Source organism: Neolamprologus brichardi, chromosome 18 (assembly GCF_056152115.1).
Source record: "Neolamprologus brichardi isolate AB-2024 chromosome 18, ASM5615211v1, whole genome shotgun sequence".
Lineage (NCBI taxonomy): Eukaryota > Metazoa > Chordata > Actinopteri > Cichliformes > Cichlidae > Neolamprologus > Neolamprologus brichardi.
The window spans coordinates 19,836,637-19,858,867 of NC_142121.1; the positions used below are offsets into that span (position 1 = coordinate 19,836,637).

A 22,231-nucleotide genomic window follows, 5' to 3' on the forward strand; every position below is an offset into this window, starting at 1 on the left:
CTCTGTGGGGGCACTCTTATTTGACTAAAGGCTACACCCTCCTTTATGCTGTGGAGAAAGCGTCCCTGTCAAACCGAAGCCCAGAACAATGGGGGCCAGCCTCGGGGAAACAGGGCCATTTGCATGCAGCTGTTTGCCGTTTCCCGGACCACAAAGGCCAATCAAAGGATCCTTAATGGAGGATGACAAGCGTCAGCCAACGCCTTTGCTCTCTGTCTGTGCCAGCCCTCGCCGCTCTGTCTACCCTCCCAAAGTGGCCCACGTTTTTTTTTTTTTCCGGTCGGGCATTCCTTAACTTTTTTTTCTCTCTCTCTCTGTCCTGATGCCGTGGCCTTTGAAGGGTTAAAGGTTGGTCACGACAGCACTCTTGAGAGGGAACGCTCAGAGCAGCAAAGATCACCCCGAACATGTGTGTTACGGTCTGCCGCGTGCAGTCGCCAAATGGCGATACCTCGACACCAAACCTCCATTATCTTTTCGCTTCATCTCCAGGGTTTTAAGAGCCACGGAGTGTAACTCTGTGGATGGTTTTAGATGCACCCATCTGAGCCACAGTGCCACTTCCAATTTCAAGGGTGTTGATAGAAAACAAAATATGTATTATGAGGGGGATTGTCACCAGTGAATTATAGGCTGTCAACTGGAGAAGCCGAAGAAGAAGAAGAAGAAGAAGGAGGAGGAAAAAAAAAACACCCAGAATGCAACATATTGAGAAGCAGTCCCAGCCCTTGCTTTGCTCTCTTGAGCTCAATAGACAGCTTAGCAGGCAGGTCAGGGGGAGGAATCTGAAAAGCTACTTTCCTCTCGCAGTCACTCACTGACCAGAATGCATGATAAGACTTCATGTCAACAAGGCCAGGAATAGAGATCACAGCCAATTATAGTCAAGTCAAAGTGGTTACCATGGCTAAACATAATTCAGCTCTCAATAATTTTGCCATTTCAAGTTAATCTGAGGTACGGATACATTTGGAGCAGTCTGTTCTCTGCAGTGTTTGTGTTATGGATTTTTCCTGCAGTTTTCTCTACACCGTTTTTTTTTTTCCTTTTTTCTTTTTCCTGCAGCTGGTGCCCTTCTGTCGCAATCTTCAACTGCTGCAAAGTTGAACAGTCAAACAAAGCACAGAACGCGAGATGAAAAGCTTTTCATGCCTCCCTAAGACATTGACATTTGTGCACACAAACAGTCTTCCCCCTCCTCTCCAGAATCTCGCAAAAGTTGTTTAAACCGAGAAAATCAACACGAAAGGATACCGACACCCAGAAACCTCTTATTGCCACAAGGTTTTTCCTTCATAGCTGTGTTTAAATCCTAAGATCTTAAGCGAAACCCAATTAAGTCGACCGAAAATATTTTACTTTGAATTCGGCTCTGTTCTTCTTCCTACAGTACCAAAAAAAATAAAAAATAAAAACCATTATATGTATTTTAACTTTTTTAGACAGATTTGTCATTACTTGCCCAATTACAAGTTGACAAGACGGTCATTAATGAGGCCGAGACTATCTACAGTTTGGAAAAGAAGCAATTTGTTCTTTAGGCCGCCAGTACGGTCTAGATACTCCCCCTAATTGATGTACTGTTAGCCTATAACCAGAGAAATCTATACAAGCGAGGGAGGAGGATGCCGCCGAGGCACAGGCCTAATCAATCGTTAGGCTTCTGTTGACAACAGCATGCTATCATGCCATAGCGGTCTGATAGATAGGCAGAGTAGTCAGTGGACAACCAGAGAAAGGAGGTTACAAAAGGCAGATGGCGTGTGCGTGCGTGCGTGTGTCCACGAGGGTGTTTCAGCCGAAAGACTCGTCTCCCTGCTTAGAATTTTAAAACCCAATAAAATGCATTCTTTCTGTCTGTCCTCTCTAGCTGCCGTGATAAACCCGTCACTCCTTCCATGAGGAATGGCAGGCGGGCCGATCATTAGTCTTCGCAGCAAAGCCGACGACTTCTCTCTGTGTTTTATCATCCGCCATTCTGGACAGGTTTTCTGAAAGGTTTGGGTAATTGTAGTAGTTATTGGGAAAGATGGAGTGACCCCGCAGCCCTCCACTTATGGCTCGGCTACAATGACGTCTCCTAATGAGGTGATAAACAGTCCAGCTAAGCAGAATCTACTGGCCATTAGATAGATCATGGTATTATAATGAAATGTCTAGTGGCCGAATGCCAGAGAATTTATACCATTAGTTTCATATTTTGCTGTCCTGCTACTGCTTCTAGTGTGTGCAGGAGTTTTTCCTAATGCACAATGACTTTAACATTATATTCTCAACAGTGCGTGTTTCACAGATGTTATTTTTTTTTGTCTGTTTGCTGGTGCGACATGTACAGAGTGACATAGAATATCATTATAACCGGGGCCAGGCACAGCGGGCTGGAATGGCTAGCAGACGTGTGTGTTGGGGTTTAAGGGTAGGAATTTCAAGCCCGAATCACTTCAGCTTTGAGCGGTTCAGACAATGCTAATTGCATCAGACCCTGACTGTCAAAAGTGTGAGGATAATTAGAGTGAGGGGGCAATGTGAACCCGGGGTGGTAAGTGTTAGTACATGACAATGCTCAGAAGCCAATGGGAGCATGGAAAAAGGTAACAGGCTGAAAGGAGGGCTAATTAGGAGAGAGCAGTACAGAAAATACAAATGGTAGCTGCCCCCTCAGGGGCCCACCATTGCTGCAAACAACGGCGATTATTGGCAGTTCATGCAGCGCTCTGCTTGCACTTCTTAAATGGAACACATTTCCATGTTCTGCTTAGATTTTACCTAATTGTTTTCTCAAAATTGCAGACAGTTACGTTTTTTTTCCTTCCTTTCTCTTTCTTTCGTTTTTTTTTTTTTTTTTGTAGTTGGGATCATTTTAACCCCACATAATGGATCTTTTGCTTTTGCTTTCTCCAGTTTTGTTCCCTCTCTCTTTGTAAATCATCATATCTGTGGCTCCACTCTATTCGTGACGCGGCAGTTTATTACTTAGAGGAAGGGAAAAAAAGTTAGAAAACGAAATGCTGAGAAATAACCTGTCCCAGTGTAATTTGCTGAAAGGAGGCAGAGATTTGAATGAAATGGTTAATATTCCCCTTAAAGCAGAGCTATTTGGCTGCGCTCCATCTATAGATTTTCCCTCCTGTGTGGACTCCAGACTGTCCCCTGTTCGATCGCCGGCACTGTAAAATGGATTATATTACACTCCTTTCTGCTGGGATTTTGCCCTTTTTTTCCCCCTTCTTCTTCTTCTTCTTCTTCTTCTCTTTACAGAGCAAGAAAAGCAAAAGAAACAAATGCTGGGGTGGAGGTCTCTAACGACCGTAAAACAAACTATTCTCTGTCCAGTTCAGTTTGGCTCTGCGGTGGTTGTTCTCTATAGGTGGAGACCTTCCGGATGCACTGTGGCCTTTGTATTTGCTCAAGAATTTATGAGGTTACCATTGGTCTCCAGTGATTCAAAATTTGATGTCTTAGCCAAAAGGCTTAGACCACAAAGCGATGGAGACATGAATTGTTTCGTCTTTCCCCGGTCCTATATCGCGTGTAATGGCCCTTCTGTTTAAAACTGTGGTAAACATTGGACTGCTGTTGCCTATTTATTTTGCGCCAGCGGATTTTTACTGCATGATGTGTGGTCTTATTGTATCAAGAGCAGTGATCCTTTTAACTCGTTCTTTTTTCCCCCTGATTTAATGTGCTTCTTCTCTGTCTCCGTGCGTCTCACCCTCTGTCAGGGTTCAGCCGAGCGGCCTTGCCTTTCGGGCTGGTCCGGAGGGAGCTCTCATGTGAAGGATATGCAATTGATCTCCGCTGCCCGGGGAGTGATGTCATTATGATCGAGACGGCCAACTACGGCCGGACTGACGACAAGATCTGCGATGCTGACCCGTTCCAGATGGAGAACGTCCAATGCTACCTCCCCGACGCCTACAAGATTATATCACAAAGGTAAAAAAAAAAAAAGACAAAACTCGGATCTTATTTCACAAACACAACCAGGAGCTGAGGACTAAAAGTAAGGCTCTCAGTGGTTTTTTCCGTTCCCCCTTCTCTCCGCGCCAGACATTCCCTCGCACAAAAGAACTGTTAAAATTATCGCCCCACTCGTGCAGCCACCTACATACCGGACAATTAATCGACATCTCACACCTTGTTAAATGTAATTTATTCGTCCATTGACGAGATTATGTAGGTGGCATTTGAAATTTTCGAAAACTGGGGCGCACATTAATTCTTGACAGGCAGGAATTGACATCCGTGCTGCAGAGCTCTTCAAACCAGCTGCGCGTTGTTGCCTCTGTCTGAGTCATAATCAGCGTAGCTCAGAGAACTGCGAGTCTCATGAACACCCTCTTAATTCCCTATCTGGAACATTGGGCTTGCTTTGTTCAAACACTTGTAGTGCATTGAAGTGGCTTTGCCTCAGGTAGTGAGCAATGCCCATCATCATGCCTTTTATCCTGGTTACCCTCTCACAGGATGCTGCCTCTCTGTCAAATGACATCACAGCAACACTTTAGCTCCACTGCTGCTTACCCCTAGAGGAGTGTGTGTTTTTAAAGGGCACTGGATGAACTATTCATAAATAGTAACCAGCACAGTTCATCTTCTAATGCACTGCTCTGTCTTTAACCTGCCCCCTTTGTGCGCTAGCTTCTGAGCATCATCGCCCACCATCTCAGACCTCTGGGATTTTTCCCTGCTTCGCTCTCTTCTGTATTTACTCCCATGAGGTCCGGCACTGCACAATAGTTTCAGGGATAGATCAAATCCAGCAATCTTATTCTGTCTTTCTAAATTTACAGCACCGCCTCAGTGCGCTCACAGAGTAACATGCTGCTGACAGTGTCCATGCCCCTCGGTTTGACTGCAACCTGCCACACTGTGCGCCACATCTGTTGACAAGTCAGACTCTCACTCGCCGAAGCTACACTTCAAACTTATCTCAATTGAAGATTCCCTGGAGGCGGTGTGCGAGTGAAGGCTTTGAGAAGAGTCTGCACCACAAGCCCTTAACTAGAATTATTCTAATGATTCAGATCAGAGGAAATGGGCTCCTGACCGTAATTAAAGTTGATGTGATAACCGGGGATGTTAAAGCAGTCACAAAGCTTTGGCAGACACTGATCAGCCCTCCTTCAGTCTGCAGGAAACCAGAACAAGAACAACTAAGACAACATTGACACATACTGCCCTGCCAGAATCATCAAGATTAACAAAAGGCAATAGCTCCACGGACATAAACAAACATATTAAACAAGATTGGGGAGACAGAAACAGTGGGGAGCCTGCTGCACAGAGTGGCAGTTTTTGCCGGTTTGGAAATTGCGATAGAAAGTATTCATCAACCGCCTGTTTTTCCACAACAACAAAAAACCAACTAACAGGAATCAAATGGCTTCATTTTCAGCATCTACATCAAAGTGTTTTGTCAAGTGAAATGTTTTGTTGTTCGCGCAAAAAAGTGTTTGGATGAAAGATGCATGAAGGAACTGATGGAACCTCAGGTTTGTAGGTCACTTTAATATTCAGGTGATCATCCCCTCAGAGATGTACTGTAAATGGACGGTATGTCTGACCTTTCTCTCTGTCTGCTCTCTCAGTTTGCCACCAGCACAAATGCAAAAATACGCCTGTTTTGCTGACTTCCATTACCTTATTTCAACGGCCGCCCATTCCGTGACCTGTTACAAAATGCCCGAATAAAACTTTTACCAGATCAAAGGTGGAGCGTATTCATAGAAAGCATGCAGGACTTCACTTTCATTAGATTGTGCTCGGTGCAATAAAGATTGCATGCAGTGATTTCAGCTGCAGTTTAAAACAGAGGAAGACTGTCAGGATGCTTAGCAACAACACATCTGCTGTTCTCCAGAGCACGAGGACTAAAACTTAAAGCTGAATAAATGCCACAGTGGGTTCATTAGTATTTATATCCTGTACTTGAAGGTACACCGATCGATATTTTGTAGTTACAATGAATCAAGCGATAATGTGCAATGTGAAGGGTTTTCTCTTGTAACGATGGACCCTTCAGACCATCGGCCCCCAACTCTCCAGTTATCCCTCGGTTCATCTTTTAACTCCTGGCTTTGGTTTCCTGGACTGCATCAGACTCACTGCACGTCTCTGTCTGTAACCACAGGCTGTATATAAATGATGAAAGTAGCCACCATGATAGTGAAGTCCCATTATGAGGCTTTGAAATGAGCATCTTGGCCATCTTGACGTTCTTAGACCGGATCTGGATCTGACAGAGAAATCGACCATCCATTTATCTATTCGTCCATTTTCTTGACCACTTATCCAATTCAGGGTCACGGCAGAGCTGCAGCCCATCCCAGCTACAGGGTACACCCTAGACAGTCCATCATGGCCTCATTAAAAGAGTGTTTTTACTGCGGTCATAAATCAAGCGAGCAGCGGGGTCATTTCAGTACAGTTTGACCTCTTTTTGCAACCAGGAATCACCCACTACTGACCAGCCATTATCCAAAATGCAAGTTTAAGACATTTACACGACAGCTACACTTTAGGCAATGCTAAGGCACTTCCATTTTTATATACAGTCTGCATCTTCAACAAACAACTCAGTGAAACACACAAGTCCTCAGCTGGAGACCCGTATAATTATAGCTGCAGGTAACAGAGACCAAAACAGCGTTTAAAGGACACCAAATGATCTCTAATGTTTCAGCGCTTTGTGTAGTTAGGCAGGCGTTTCTGTATTTTTCTACCCTTATTTGACCAAAAAGTGGGAAAAAAACAAAAAGTGGCACCCACGCTACTGCTTTTAAGAGCAGATCGCTTTTCATTTTGAAACTCCTGCTTGTGTTTGGGTAATAAGTAGGTAGATTTTCTTACTTACTGACCCAGAAATAATGTCCACTGATTGCTGCTTTTGAGCTCTCTTAAGACCAGGAGTGCTCACCAAAAAGTGACTGCCAGCCCAAGGTTTACTCGTCTTTTACTGTTTTGCTTTGTTTTTTTTAAAATCACTGCATTCTCTGCCTCCTCCGACAGCTGCACTCCTGTTTTCTTTGCCAGGTAGGGTTTCCAGCATCCGCTAATTCAGCTACCCGGGGAAAGTTCCTGATATTTGTGGAAAAATAAAAAGTGCTGTCCTGTTTCTGTTTTGGTTGTGCAGTCGAGCCTTTATTTCCTCTGGAAGATTTTGTACCACGTGGCAGACAGAACTCATCAAAGTGACTGTGCACGTAATGATAAGTTGTAATGATAAGCCCAACGCATGCAAGCATTGAAAATAAATGACTCACTGAAAAATGCTCATTTTCAATGAATATGTTACTCTGCTGTGAATGTTTTTAGTGAATTGATATTGGTTACTCATCTATAGGCAACACCTAAATACGCTAGTTTTATCTCTCTGATATACTCTTGTAAATCCTCTGAAAATAAGTACGAGCACAAAATGAATTACACAAGCAATTTACAAATACCTGCAACCATATTACTTGATTAAATATACCCTCTATCATCGGGGCTGTCGTCGGTCCAACTCATAAACTCATAACGTAGAAGTAGATCAAATATGTTGGGGTGTATTTTAATCAAGTGTGTTGTTCTTATCTGCCGTCAGTCAGTTCACATTTTGATGCAGTGACCCTTCTCCTTTGCAGCAGCTCTCTTGAGCATTCACTGCAGTGAAGCCACAAAAGCACCTCTCCTAAGTGCAGCTGGCAGCGTTAGTGTCAGTGATGTTCAAACCGTGGCCGATGATGCCGATGCTATTTGTTAACTCCTTAATGGGAGCCCCCACCCCCACACCGTACAACGTTTATAATCCATTAGTTTGAAGAAAATGGCTCTTGTTGTTAAGATGCATGCTCTGTCTCTTAATGCACACACATTTACCTTTACGTTCATTAATTCGACCAGAGCCAAAAAGTGCACTGTCATGGTTTCGTGTGGTTGCCGTGCAGCACGACTCCCATTTGCAGTGACAGGAAGCTTCTCGAATGACTAATGGTTCTTTGTCCGGTCTTCAAATGTACGTCCAACTTGAATTTGTGCTTCAGACCTTCTGAAAAATTTATCTGAGGCTTGCAAATTGCTTAATGTCCTATTTTGGTGCCATTTTCTGTCTTTCTTTCTTTCTGTCTTGCTTTTTTCTGGCTCGCCTCTGTCACTGGTGACATTCTCAATCCCTCCATCTCAACAGAGCTTGATTGAAGTGGAGCCAATTTCAGCCTATGCAGTATTTAAACAAACTCAGTCCACTGCTGTTCTTTTCCTTCCCCGCCTCCCCTCCTTTTCTTCTGATTTACTCGAACTTTTTCAGCACCCAGAAACATCTGCTAACATGCACGCATGCCGTCTCTGCAATCCGCACGTCAGACTCTGACTTAGGGACACCATTTCACACTGCAAGGCCTCTCATCGAAATGACGCTCTCGTGCCATGCAGAGGAGCTGCTGTTGCGCTAGAGGCCAGCCATTCATGTCCACTGCATGTCACCGCCACCTGTCGCGTGTGTCTTAATGAATGTCTTCTCTTTCAATAGCGGTGCGAAGACTAATTCCTAACATGCCTTTAGCAGCTCTTTCGCTCTGTCGTTCATCACATCATGCTCATTTACTCTTCCTTAATGTTTTCATTCCTCTCTCTCTGTTTGCAAAGGTTTAAACTTGAGTGCATTTGTGACAGCTCCGGCTGGGATTTGATCAATTACAGTGTAGCCGTAACGATGAACTTTCTCCCCCCCCTCCCGGCCTCATCTTTGTTATTAATGTTATCTTTGAGGAGTTCTCTTGCTGTGGGTAGTCATGATGAAATCTCTGGTCAATCTTTTTTTCTTCTTTAGGTGCAACAACCGTACGCAGTGCGTGGTTGTCACTGGCTCTGATGTCTTTCCCGATCCATGCCCTGGCACCTACAAGTACTTAGAGGTCCAGTATGAGTGTGTTCCATATAGTAAGTACCGCTATCCAAATCTCATACTGAAATCTTACTGTGTGCAATTGAAAATGGTGTGATGTAACCGCTGTGTCTCATCATTTGCAAGTATTTTGCAGTTTGCCCTTACGGACGGTGCTCCCGCTGATGTATTTGAAACGGGATTGTAGCATTAATGACGCTAAGTTATGCTGAAATATGAAGTGTTTTGGTCATTTAAAGCTCCAGTTCACCCCAATAATGGAAAAAAAAATCGAAATTACATTTAATGGAATCCACCCATGCAGGCCGTTTTAGAAGTTTAAATCACCTTATGACATCCGTTTGACCCTAATTCTGGCTCTGGTTCCAAATAACTGGATTAATTAAAGGCTTCTTTTTTTTTTTCTTTTTTTTTTAAAATGACCATCCTGCCTTGGTCTTATTTGGGAAACATTCAAGAAGCTTTATTCCTGTTTTCACTTGACCCTGCCTGATAAAATAGCAACTGTCACTGCTGGCAGTTTGGTTAATGTTAAGTTTGCAAGAGCAAAAATGTCTTTTATGAAGCTGAGGTCCACCACGCGTTCTCTGACAGGGTCAAACAAAATGTTACACGCAACGCACAAAAAGCAGATTTGGGTCTGGATTCGGATCCATATATAAAGCCCCATCCCTGTCTGCAGCGGTGATGTATTTGTGCAGCACGCGGGACTGAAAAGTTGTAATTAAAGTATTTCAATAGCAAAATCTCTTTCAGGAGCAGTATTGCTGTTTGTCTGGATAAACCGCAGCGCTTACTGTCAAGAGTTATCACTGGAACTACTTTCCGCTGAACAAACAGCCGTAGTAAAAGGTCCCCCCCCCCCCTTTTTTTCCCCTTTTGTAAAACTGTCTCTTTTGTATTTGGCTTCTAGCAGAAATTTCAGCAGTTTTCATGAGCAAAACAAAACACATAAAAAAAAAAGAAAAAAAAATCCCAAAACTATCTGCATGAGGCGATACCATTAGGAGTGTGGAAGAAAATATGTTTACTGGTAATTTCATTGAGCTGACCTTCCACCGGCCTTAACTTCAGATTTATTGTCTTTCGCCGAGATGTTACAAATAATTGGGTACACTGGTTTTAGTTTTTTGCATTTATACAGTGTGTTCAGTCATTTAATTTGAGAACACGTTGAATAAGAGGCAGATTAAAAATTAAAATGAATGTGCATCTGCTCTCAGATTAAACCAGAACTCATGTATTCAGCTGTGAAGTGTCTCTAGTATTCCATTATGAAAGTGGCTTAATTAAATCGCTTGAGAGTTGGTTGGTTTGTTTCTGGTGTCTAGTTTAACTAAATCTACCTTAGAAGAGAGTTATAGACTAGTTTATAAAAAGTTAGTCCAGGCTTCATCCCTGCCTGAGAAAATCCTTCGTATTTAAATTGATGAAATGTAAACATATTCAGAAATATTCACTCTTTCTTTTTCTTCTTCTTTCAAACAGACCTCCCTTTCACCTCCTGTCTAATCCCCCCGACTAACCTCTTTGCTCTCGATTTTTTTTTTCTCCTTCCTTTCAACGTTCGATCTCTCACATATTGTCTCCAGCCTCCCCCCCCACCCCATTCCTCTGCCCCAGTATATGCAGCTTCGACAGCCCACTAAAGAAACTCCATATTAGGCCGAATATCCATCAGTCATCCCATGTGCTGTTGCTCTCTTTGGCTCATTTGAGAGTTTGGTCTGTAACATTAGCACCGTGTCATGTTTTACGTGTGTGGGCGAGCGAGTTTGGAAGCGAGTTTTGATTTGTGTTTATAAAGTTTGAACAAATTCCACCCGCAGTCAATACAAGCCAAAAATAATTACTGTGCTGTTTCTCTAAGAATGTTATCCATCTAAATATGAGCCGAACTTTGAGATTTCTATTCTCTTGCCACTTAGGGGGAAGCATTTTTAGAGGGATTTGCTCTGCTTTTGCAGTGGCCAGTGCATTATTTTGTTGGCAGACAAAGACGAGGAAAACTAAACGTTTAATGCACTGGAAAACACGGCACGTAGCTCGTCTCTGGTCCTATAACTTGTCTGTTTTTATATCCTAGGGACGAGAGGCCGTTTTCACTAACAAACATCCTTGTTTTCTTTCCCTCCTCCAGCTCTTCCTCCCTAAGCAGCCCTGCAGTTCATCTCATGGTCATTCCCTCAGACTAATTCTTCTCTTTGTACCTGGTAGTTGACTCGTGATAACCTTTCTCTCCCTTTTTCGCACTCTTTTTTTGCTTTCTTTTCCAATGCCTGAAATAGAAGTGGAGCAAAAAGGTAAATGAGTGGTCTGGTCCTTCCCTCCCCCTCCTTTGGCTCCTTGTTCTGTGGTGTTGAGTACAGCTCCCCCCTTCACGTCTTCCCCCCCTCCTCTCCTGATTGCCTCTCCTGTCAAATGCTAAACCCATAGGAGGATTGTTTGCACCCACGGAGTCCAAATGGACACAATTTCAAATGACATCCGCGGTCATTAAACGTAGTTTTTCCTGGCAGTGTGACAGAAATCACCAACTGTCCGGTGTTGATTTGTTCCAGAACCCTGAAGAATCACTAGTTGTGTGTATATATTCTTATTTGGCTCAGTCGTAGTTTGCTTGGCCCAACTTCTGCTGCACCCATAGCACGTGATGTGAAATAGCAGTGATGGCTGAGTGAGATTGGCACAGGCTGAACAAGAAGTTTGAAAAAAAAAACAAAACAGCAATTCACTGTGTTCTCTTTGTTTTTTGCTTTTTTAAAATCCAGAACCAATTAATTTAAAAGCATCTAAACGGGAACCTTGCCATGGCCTCCCTCACCCATCAGTGGTTACTCTGTCTTTTTGCCACAGAAGTAGTGAAAATCCTTTACCACTGTTGCCTCCCCCTCCCCTCCAACCTCCACTTTCATTTTTTACCTTCTGCTTTGCTGCCGCCACCACCACCATTAACAACCTGTTGTTCACTCCTATCGAAAGACGTGAAGCCCGTTACCCCTTATCATTTCGGTTTATGACCTCAGTCATGTGAGTATGCATGTGCAGTGTGTCCATATACCCAGCTGTTCGTGTGCCATTTGACATCACAACAGACTGGTATTTTTCGAAACAAAGTTCCAATCGAAACACTGTGAACCCTACTTCTTATTTCCATTTCCCACGTCTTTCGTTTGCAGGATTTTTCCTTTTTCGTTGTGTTCTCATTTTCGTTTTGTTTTGTCCCCGTTAGGATGTATCAGCAGGCCCCTGAGATGCAAGTTCTCTCAACCACACGTTTCTCATTGTGAACAATCGCTGTTGATACATGCATTTCTTTTCTTTTCTTTTTTTCCCTGCTCATTAGCGGTAGTACAAAAGCACTAGTTTAAAGATTCCTCCAAAATCACAGTCCCTGATCTTTTTTGTCCTGCACTCGAGTCGCACAGCAGCGAGAATGATGCCTGTCAAATAATACTGTTTTTTCTTCTCAAAAGTTTATAAATTCTTGCCTTATTTTGTTTCACTCTCTTCTCTGTCACTAGTTTTCATTTGTCCCGGGACTCTGAAGAGTATCGGCGCCGCCACCTTCCTGTTTGAAGGCGAGCAGCAGGCCGGCTCGTGGTGCAAAGACCCGCTGCAGGCAGGAGACAAAATTTTCTTCATGCCCTGGACGCCATACCGCACTGACACCCTCATCGAATACGCCTCTCTGGAGGATTTAAAAAATGGTCGCCAGACGACCACCTATAAACTACCGCACCGTGTCGACGGGACGGGCTTCGTCGCTTATGACGGCGCCATCTTCTTTAACAAGGAGCGCACGCGCAACATCGTCAAGTTCGACCTGCGCACACGCATCAAAAGCGGCGAGGCCATCGTTAACAATGCCAACTACCACGACACCTCTCCCTACCGCTGGGGTGGCAAGACCGACATTGACCTGGCAGTAGACGAGCGGGGCTTATGGGTAATCTACGCCACAGAGCAGAACAATGGCCGCATAGTGGTGAGCCAGCTCAACCCGTACACGCTCCGCTTCGAAGCCACCTGGGAGACGGCTTACGACAAACGCTCTGCCTCCAACGCCTTCATGGTATGCGGCGTGCTGCACGTAGTACGCTCCACCTATGAGGAGAACGAGAGCGAGGCGAGCCGGAGCCAAATCGATTACATCTACAACACCAAGCTGAGCCAGGGCGAGTACACAGACATCCTGTTCCCCAACCAGTACCAGTACATCACCGCTGTGGATTACAACCCCAGGGACAACCAGCTGTACGTGTGGAATAACTTTTACATCCTGCGCTACGACCTGGATTTCGGGCCGCCGGATCCCGCCGAAGGTGAGAGCTGCTTCATTGTTGTTTAGTCTTTGTCTAATTCTTCTATTGTTTGGCTGCAGCGTGGGATGTCACAGATGGCTGCCTTTTAATTTTGGATGCAAGTCAGGTGTGATATATAAAAAATAAAAAAAAGAGTGTTGCGTTAGTCTTGGGGAAAGGGCTCATTTGCAGACAGAAATTACACATTCACCTTGGAATGAGGGATAGCTCCCAGTGGGGGTTGCATCGCAACCAAAAAAACCCCGCTCCTTTATTACCATGAGGCAAGCCGAGGCACTCCTTCCAGCTGAAGTTTGGACCCTATCAAATTCTTTAATCTCGGGCCTTATCCAAAACCATTATGAACACGGCCCTCCTGAACTCGCCTCTATTGCTGGGAATATGCTCGAGAGGTATTGTGCACAATACGACACAGGTTATCCTCTCCCCCTTTACCTCGGGTTTTCAATTTGTTGCCATGGTTACTTCATCAACTTCACAGAGGCCATTTTTACAACAGATCAGAAGATAATCGCTACCCTATTGTGGGATAATATTTTTAAAAATCGCCAGACTGAGGTGTGCGAGACTTATGTACCACTCGGTGAATCACGAGCAGGAGAGTGGCTGGAAAGCGATTACGCCGAAGAATCTCGGTCTTGGGGGCTGTGGGGTGGGGAGGTGGGGGGGCTTAAATTAATCTGTGAAGTGCTGAGAGGCGACATACGTGTCACCACACCGCGGCCTTTCATCCAGCTGATAATGGGTTTAATTGCCTGACTGCTGCCATCTTATCCCATAAAGCTCGGCTTCTCTAAGCCTTCTGTATGAAGTGTGGAAAACAAGAATCTTGACCTGACTCGAGGATACGTTAGAAGCTCAGGTTGCCCTCAGGCAGTGGTCCGGATTAGGTTATGATTTTTTAACTTCTGGATATTCGGGAGGGGCTACGCACAGCGGTGGGGGAAATCTGATTCTTGACCTGAGCTGTTGAAAAGTGGCGAGGGGGGTAGGGTGGGGGCGGTTTGCCGCTGACGTCTCAATGGAGGCTGTGTGCTCCTGAACTCTGGCCTCTTGTCAACACGTCTGTTTGTTTTCCCGCTGTTCCCTGGAATCTCCCCCGGCATGATAACTCGACACCCAAGGGAGGCTCCGGGTTTGTGTCTGAGTCGCGGAACAACCAAAGCCTCAATTAAGAGTATGTTGGAGAAGATATGAAAAATACTCCCAACTTTAATGAGTTCGTCATGCATGCAAACTGCCTGCTCAACTCCTCACGTCCTGATGTATGTAAATGTAATTAACAACTGAATTATCATAATTACCCTCCTTGTCTCAAAAGGAGTCTTGGGGAGAGGAGGAAAGTGGCCATCACAGAGCATTTTCAATGAAGGGCCTAATGTGCTCCCTCAGCTACTGCAATGGCTCGGTAAACATAAATGCCACTGAAGCCTGGTGTTGCCACTTGCTGCAGCAACAGTGCATTTAATCAAGAAACCCCAAAGAACATAGCTGTTGATTTCACTCATTATTCGAAGTGCGGGCTTCCTGCCACTGTTCCGTTATTGGGATCCAATCAGAAATGTGTCTTTGCAGCAGAACTTGTCACTGTGGTTCATTAAGTGCGCCTTATGAGAACATTATGAAATGTTGCGAGCTCGAGTAGGAGAGAGGAGGCATCTGTAGATGCCAAGGCTAGCAGCAGCAGCAGCAGCAGCATGCCAGATCCTGTGAATGGCACTTGAAAATAATTGGTTCTTGTTTATTAGGTTTTTTTCAGATTTACACCTTTAACTTCTTTACTGTGTAGCTATTAGGATTTATTGCTGCCCATGATATGCCGTTGAATTAAACAACCTATTCTGCAGGGTAATCTAATGGTGCTGAAATAATGTCTCTCTCTCTCTGAAACTGTGGGGCACTTGAGGCGTAAAGGAAATTAATTGTGCCCATTAAGATTCATCGACCACAGAGTGAAGTTACCTCGAACACCAAACCCAATGTATCTCTCTCCTTTTTAGAGCTCATGTAATACAATGAACGTCGGTGTCCTTTTCTGTCAGAAGCATCAACCTTGGCCGTAGTGCTCATCCTACAGAGGCGCTGAAATGCTAGCAGGATTAGGGGTTTATATTAAGGTTTTTGGTTTTTTTTTTTAGCAAAGTGATCAAAGCAGAAAATAATTGACCTTAGCAACTTGTCTATATTTCCTTTACCTTGTGTAGTGTTGGTAACAGTGCAGGTTTCTTAATTTGGGCTCCGGGTTGAGGTGATTAGCTCGGATCATTCCCCAAATCGATCGCTCTCGCCTATTGCTCTAAATAATTTGCGCGAGTTTAGAGGAAACCTCTATGCTCTGCTAATGCGTTGAGAACACAAAAAGCTCTGGTCAATATCTGGAGAGTCTACCTTCTCAGAGGTGGACCTCTTTAAAAAAGTAATAAACCAAAAAAAGGCGTTTGCCGATTAGACAATAAAAAGCCCATCTAAGTGCCCGTAGTTACAGAACCAAGAGGGACAGCGGTAATGTATTCACTGTGATGTGCAGAGACATTAGCTGATTTCAGTCCGAACAGCTCAGAAGCCAATCAAAAGGACCAGTAATTGCAGAAAGCTTTTCATGCGAACAAGGAGAGAAAACAGAAAATTAATTTGTCTTTTAGGTAGCATCGATTTGAGGTCTTAAAGACAAGAGGCATAAAATTATTGGCTTTAACCGAAACGCTTAGCTCCTTGGAATAGCATGGTAGCAGTGAGCAATAAGTGGGCTCTCTGCTAAATTACAAGACAATTATTATCATATCCTGCATGCGGCGCATATCTGTCGGCTAAATCCAGCTGTGCGCCATGCAGCACTTTGGTTTGCTTTCATATCTCAGAACGACGCCTCCAGGTGTGCCTTCAAGACGGAGGACATTTATAGATGTGTCATGCACTAAGCCTGTGTTCCACCCTCTGATGCATGATGTTTGGCAACAGAAATAGAGGCTCCAGAGAATGAGTCGGGGATTTGGAACAGCTCTAATTGTTCTGCTTGGTGGATTATGGCAGGAAAACTTTTTTCAGTGGACCTTATAGGCCTATATGACAGAGGGTTTTGGGGTGTTTTGCTCAGAGTGTATTTCTGTCGGCGCATATATCTTCCTGTCTGCATGCATGTGTCTGTATTGTGAGCCGCTCTGCCATCCTTCTGACTCAGACTGTCAGGTTGTGACTGTGCTATGTCTGCTGCTCCACGGTATTCAGTTTCAGGCCTCATAAATTACCCCACACAGACATAGGATATGTCGGGCAGAGCCTTTTTCTGTCTGCTGCTCTTTAAAGAATACGTGTCAATAAAGCAGTCAGCCCTGCAACAATTTCATAATAACTCGAGTTTTTGTACTTTTAGGAGGAATAATGACATGAACTTTGGCATCGGATCAGAAAGTACACATGGATTGTTTTGCGGTTTTTTTGTACCCTGCATGCCAAGCTCAAGTCACGAAAGCTTGAATCAGGCAGAAGAGCATTAGTGCATATAAACAGCCTAATGTAAAATTCATGACTTCTGGGATTTGTTTCTGTCATTAATTACCAGCAGTGGCTTTAGGTAAAGAGGCAAAAAACCAACTGTAGCTTCTGCGTGGCTCTTTTCCTCTCCCTCGCTGTGGAAACCACACATGGATACACGAGGACCCCCACACGGAGTCACGGTGGGCTAAGCTACCCAGCTGCTGGCTGCAGTCTTATTTTTACCCATCAGACTGTACATTATTTACCGTGCACCCTTCTTCCATTCATTACAAATCTATCAACTCGTATAGCTCCGAAAAGGAATCCTGGTAATGCAAGGATGATTTCTAACCGATGGCAATGATTTCCTTTCAGCTGTGTGGGTCTGTTTGTTCGTCTACTGTGAGGATTAGCCTCGTAAGTGATTCAGCTTCAAAACTGAAAGCAATTAAAACAGCTTGATTTGACTGCAGCTGTCATTGCTTTTCCCTTAATAGCAAGTATTAGGCAGCTTATGATGCATTTATTCTGGTGTCTATCTGGACAGGTACATAGTTTTTACTGCTCTCGCTCGATGTGTGTAATTTGATATAATTTTTTTTTTTTTAAAAACCCACGCTGTTTTAGTACAGCCGTGTCGGCTATAAAAGCAAGGACAAACAGTGTCTAGACCTCTGATCGTCTGATTATGGTTTAATATTTTTTGTCATCTTCCTCTCGGATACGTAAATGACTCTGGGGGGCTATAAAGTGATAAAACTAATTCTGTTCCATCTCCAGTGTCTTGATGGATGATCTTGCATAATGGTTTTCCTTCCTTTTAGCTCTGTTTTAATTTACACACTCTGTTTTGACACTGGTGACAGTCATTTTTCAAGCATTCAATCTCAAACTCTTCCATTATTTACAAGAGGTATTATTCACCATATGTCAACAGTATGCCTTTGGTGTCAGATTGCCCATAAAGAGCGACTTCGCTGCCTCTCGAGAGAAATGGTAGCTAATTGGTGCAGCCCTCTCTTGGTTGAGTGCTATCAGAGGACACAGGGCTCTTACTGGAGGGGAATTTGCTCTTTGCAATCAAAGGAAAATTGTAGCGAGCATGGTGCACAGACATCAAAATAACCCCTCAGATGCATCGACATCTGATAAGCACATTACTGGATGTACTACTGAATAGATATTTGATGTTCTTGGTGTTATTCTCAGTCACATTGTGATATGAAACCCAAGACATGATGACTATAAACAGCTACAAAGATGGTATCATGTCTTTGATTAGAATAAAAATCGCTCTTGACATCAGAGTACCACTCCTAATTACAGTGATACGAGTTCATGATTCTCCCTGACAGTCTCTTACAAGAGACAATGACCATCTAATAGTAAATGATGTATATGATCTAATAGTATGAACAATATTTGGGGATGCCGGCTGCTATAGAGCTGTCAAAATTTGCACCCTGTGCCTGGATAATCAATTTAAAATGAACATAAACGAATATGACGACCCACAAACTCTGAATCCTTTTTTATAATTTCTCAACGTTACAGATGTGATGATCTTCTCTTTTTTTAATAACCTTGGGTATTTTTCTTTTATATTAGGGAAATTATAAGCAATTTAATCACTAATAAGAATAATCAAGTTACAGCTCTGTGTTGGAATACTGAACTGGGAATGCTTTATTGGTATGCGAGGGTTTTGACTCATATTTGAAATGGCATTGTGTGATGAGTCATATAATCAATTAAGTGATTAACAGAAATAAGTCTGAAGCAATTACTATTAAATATTCATGACTAAATGAGTATTTGTATTGAATTTTTGCACATTTAAATCTCAGCTAGTCTGCTTCAGACTGTGTTGGAGCTAATTGATTGTGTTTGATTTGTTACAAAATCTGATTGCCATTAATTTAAAAAAAAGTTATGCTAAAATATGGTAAAAATGCTAAAATAAAATAGTATTAAATAAATAATTGACCTGTTTTGGTTCACAATGTGAATACGTAAAAGGATCGGAGCCATCAGTTTGAATACATAACATTTAATCACATCTTAAAGCTTAACCATTGCTTAAAATAATCATTGACAGATTAATTCAGAACCTATTTTTTCTCCTAACCTCATCATAGTTTTTCTTTTCTTTTTTTTGCTGCAGATCTAAATTGATTAAATCATACAATTGAAAACAAACAACGTTTATGAAAATGGAAAACAAACAGAATATAAATACCGAAAAGCAAACTAAATAGTTCTCAGTACAGGGTAATAAGTTTGGTGCTTTGGTCTCTTGAGTTGGAGAAACAGCGTCTCAGGAGCAGGTTAATCAGGTGAAGCAAGCATGCTGTTACAGCCAGATGCATATTAGAGCTTATATCAGCCTGTGGAAAAGCACAAGTTTGCTCAGGTATGGAGAGGTTTAATATTCTGAAACCTAATTACACTTGCCCTTGTATTGCATTATATGCGTATATTGAATCAACCAAGTCAGCCTATGAATCATCTCACTTCTCCTGAGTCAATAAAAAATCCTCATCTGCAATATATAATATATTTGAAACACCATTTTTTTTGTTTTGTTGTTTTTTTTTACTGTAGCATTGTTTTTTTCATTATTATCTGATAGCCTCAAAGTTATTTATCTGTAAAGTAATAAATAAAAGTTTTTATTTATTTACGTAAACAAAGTCTGTTTAATGCATCTTTTTTAACTTATTCTGCACATTGTCCTGTCTTTCGGTGATAACTGAAGGCTTAATCATTAACTGGAAATGCTAACTGCACCTTAGCTGATGGTTGTGCATGTGCAGGTGTCAAACACACCAGGACCAAATGAGTGTAAGGTAATTACCCAGAGCTCCTGTCTGGAGGAAAGGTCATTGAGAGAATTGTCACAATTTGGGCACAAATGAGTAACACCCCACTCCACCCACCGTCACACTAATGCTTCTCTCCACTCCCTGCATCACCCCATATAACTTTTTAAATATATTTAAATATTTTTTTGTCCAGTGAAAACGTACATATTCACCTGACTGGCTGATTAAAGTGGAGACAGTCACCATTCTCAGGAAATGGAGAAATGTGTCTGATGATGGACTGTCAGACAGGATGATATTGCATTTTCCCATCAGCTCCCAGGGAAACTGAAGACAACCCTATGGTGCCTTTCACAGCGGCAGACCTCATTTTGGGAATCTGCTTTTATCTCAAAATACAATCAAGTGGTTGTGGGCAGAAATGTATGATCATTCATGCAGGAGACAAGTAGCCCAGTATATACACGTAGACCTGTGCACATACACACAATGTGTTTTCCTTTTATTCTTATTGGCTATTCATACTGTATAAAATTTATAGATTTCCCATTTCTGCTCCCATTTCCCAGTTATCTCCAGGCTCTGTGCAGCAGATATCCATCTGTGTGCACACAGTGGTTTTAAGCAGAGACACACCTGACTAATCGAGCAAACACAAGCACATGTGCACACGTGCACATTCACGCAAAGATTTGCTTCGGAGGGTAGCCGTGGACTGAATACAGTGGAATCGCATTATTGCTGATGTATGGTTTTTGCCCAGAGCAGTGCAATTCTCCTTCCGCACACCAGCTTTATCTGAGTGAAAGAGAGATGAACAAGGCAGAAAAAAGGTAAAATGCAGACAGGCTTTGTCTTCATTGTTGATATTTAATCAGTCCAAGGTACTGACTCTGCTGGGAAGAAACTGCTATGTCAAAGGATGCCTGACCGCCATTGCCTTTTTGTTGTTGTTATTTATGGGCTTAAGTAAAGTATAAAATAGTAAGTGATACTGTTGTGTTTGCATGTTTATCTTGATTTCTTTTAGTAAATGAGCTGGGGGTGAGAAAGTGGAAATAAAGAGTGAAACCCGCACAATGCTTTTATTTCCAGATAATAAGGGAAGCAGTAACTCTAGTAATACCAACAAACCATGAGGCTCAAAACAGATGCAGTCCCCCCCACTGCGAGAAACAGCAGGGGTTCAAGGCGAGGACGTATATGTCTCGAGCTCTAACAGCGTCACTGCTCTCTCCCTCCCTCTCTCTGTCTCTAGTGCCAACCACCGAAGACGCCTCTGTCTCGTCTGCCATGCCTAAGACCACAACAATTACCACCACTGCCGTGTCCACTGTGAAGGGGCGCGGTGATACCACAGTGGCAGGAGCAGATCCAAGAGATGGCAGAGATCCGTTTGAGGACAGCCGAGGCTCGAGTACCGCTGAGCCCACTATCCCAGAGCTGCCTCCAACACCCAGACGCTTCTGCGAGGCGACTAGGAGGAGAGCCATTGACTGGCCCCAGACCCACACTGGGACCACTGTGGAGAGGCCCTGCCCCAAGGGGACCAGAGGTATTTCCACCACTTTTCTTGAAACATGACAATTCAACATTTTTGTCTACTGTGTGCCTGCTAGAGGTAGACGTTCTTTTTCTTTTTCTGTAAGTATTCCACTGAAACTTTTAGCAGCCCTGTGACCATAGGGTTTTAACAGAGGAACAGTCTGACATTTAAAGAAATACTTATTCACCCTCTGAAGTGTGGACAAGAAAATCATTACCACTGTGTGTGTGTGTGTGTGTGTGTCTATATACAGTCCTCATAGGCATGAATGTTGCTGTAATTCTGGGCTTTTAGTTATTTCTTTATACTGTTGTTTTTCCAGGGTGCAGTGACTATACAGCATACATTTTTAACAAGTTAAGAAAAAAACAAGACAAGACGGTTCAAAAAGTTTGAATTTATTTTGGATTTTTCTAATCCACACAGGGTCAAAAATATACATGCATTTACATTTTTTGATGCTTAAAGTTCTACAATATATTTTAACTTGACAAAGCCAAGGTCTAGTAACTTCTTGTAAGTGATCATAATTGATTACAACTTGTAATTTCTCTTTGCCAGCATCAAAAGGATTTGTTTGGCAGTCCTAATTGGATTGATCAACATCAAAGCACTGGGAAAGAGTTTTAGATTTATATAAGTTTGGAAGGTGTCTTGGAACCAGCTACAGGGAGGCCACAAGCCAGTGTACTGCTATAGTTCCAGCTCCAGGCCTGGATAACTGGGGAGAGCTGCGTCAGGAAGGGTACCTGGCGTAAAGTCTTGGCCAACTTAAATATGCAGGACAACTGCAGATTAGAAAACTGCAGGTTCCAAGATCATATGTTCAAACTATTGTATACAACTATGAGTTATTAGGATGTTTCACCACCTTTGTAAGAGGAAATTGGTTAGGATATTCAAAAACAAACCAGTAACCACAAAGGCTCAAGCCTGCCATGAACTGGAAACTGATGAAACACCAGCTGATGGAAGCCCCAGATCCAGAATTACCACCTTCAAGCTTGACAAAAATTTGCAGCTGCCCTCACAGGCAAGCCAAATGTCTTGTGGAAGGAGGGTGGTGAAAATTGATGGGTGAAAATTGGACTATTGCGTGTTCGGGAAAGGCAATGATCCCAAACGCACATCAAAGTTGGTTTTTGAATGGATAAAGCGAGCTAACATCAAGCTT

General features: G+C 43.0%; 1 protein-coding gene across 8 annotated transcripts in view; it reads left to right on the forward strand.

The window, feature by feature from the left end:
* adgrl2b.1 (adhesion G protein-coupled receptor L2b, tandem duplicate 1) overlaps nucleotides 1-22,231 on the forward strand; it is an 89,245-nt gene that overhangs the window by 33,123 nt on the left and 33,891 nt on the right. For 7 of the 8 annotated variants that reach the window (XM_006786401.3, XM_035906026.2, XM_006786403.3 and 4 more), the window contains exons 3-6: nucleotides 3,723-3,936; nucleotides 8,813-8,922; nucleotides 12,412-13,212; nucleotides 20,770-21,066. In XM_006786401.3, the coding sequence (XP_006786464.2) occupies nucleotides 3,723-3,936; nucleotides 8,813-8,922; nucleotides 12,412-13,212; nucleotides 20,770-21,066 (1,422 nt within the window). Of the gene's footprint in view, nucleotides 1-3,722; nucleotides 3,937-8,812; nucleotides 8,923-10,573; nucleotides 11,191-12,411; nucleotides 13,213-20,769; nucleotides 21,067-22,231 lie in introns of those variants that run through there. The other variant, XM_087832623.1, reaches the window with a different exon arrangement.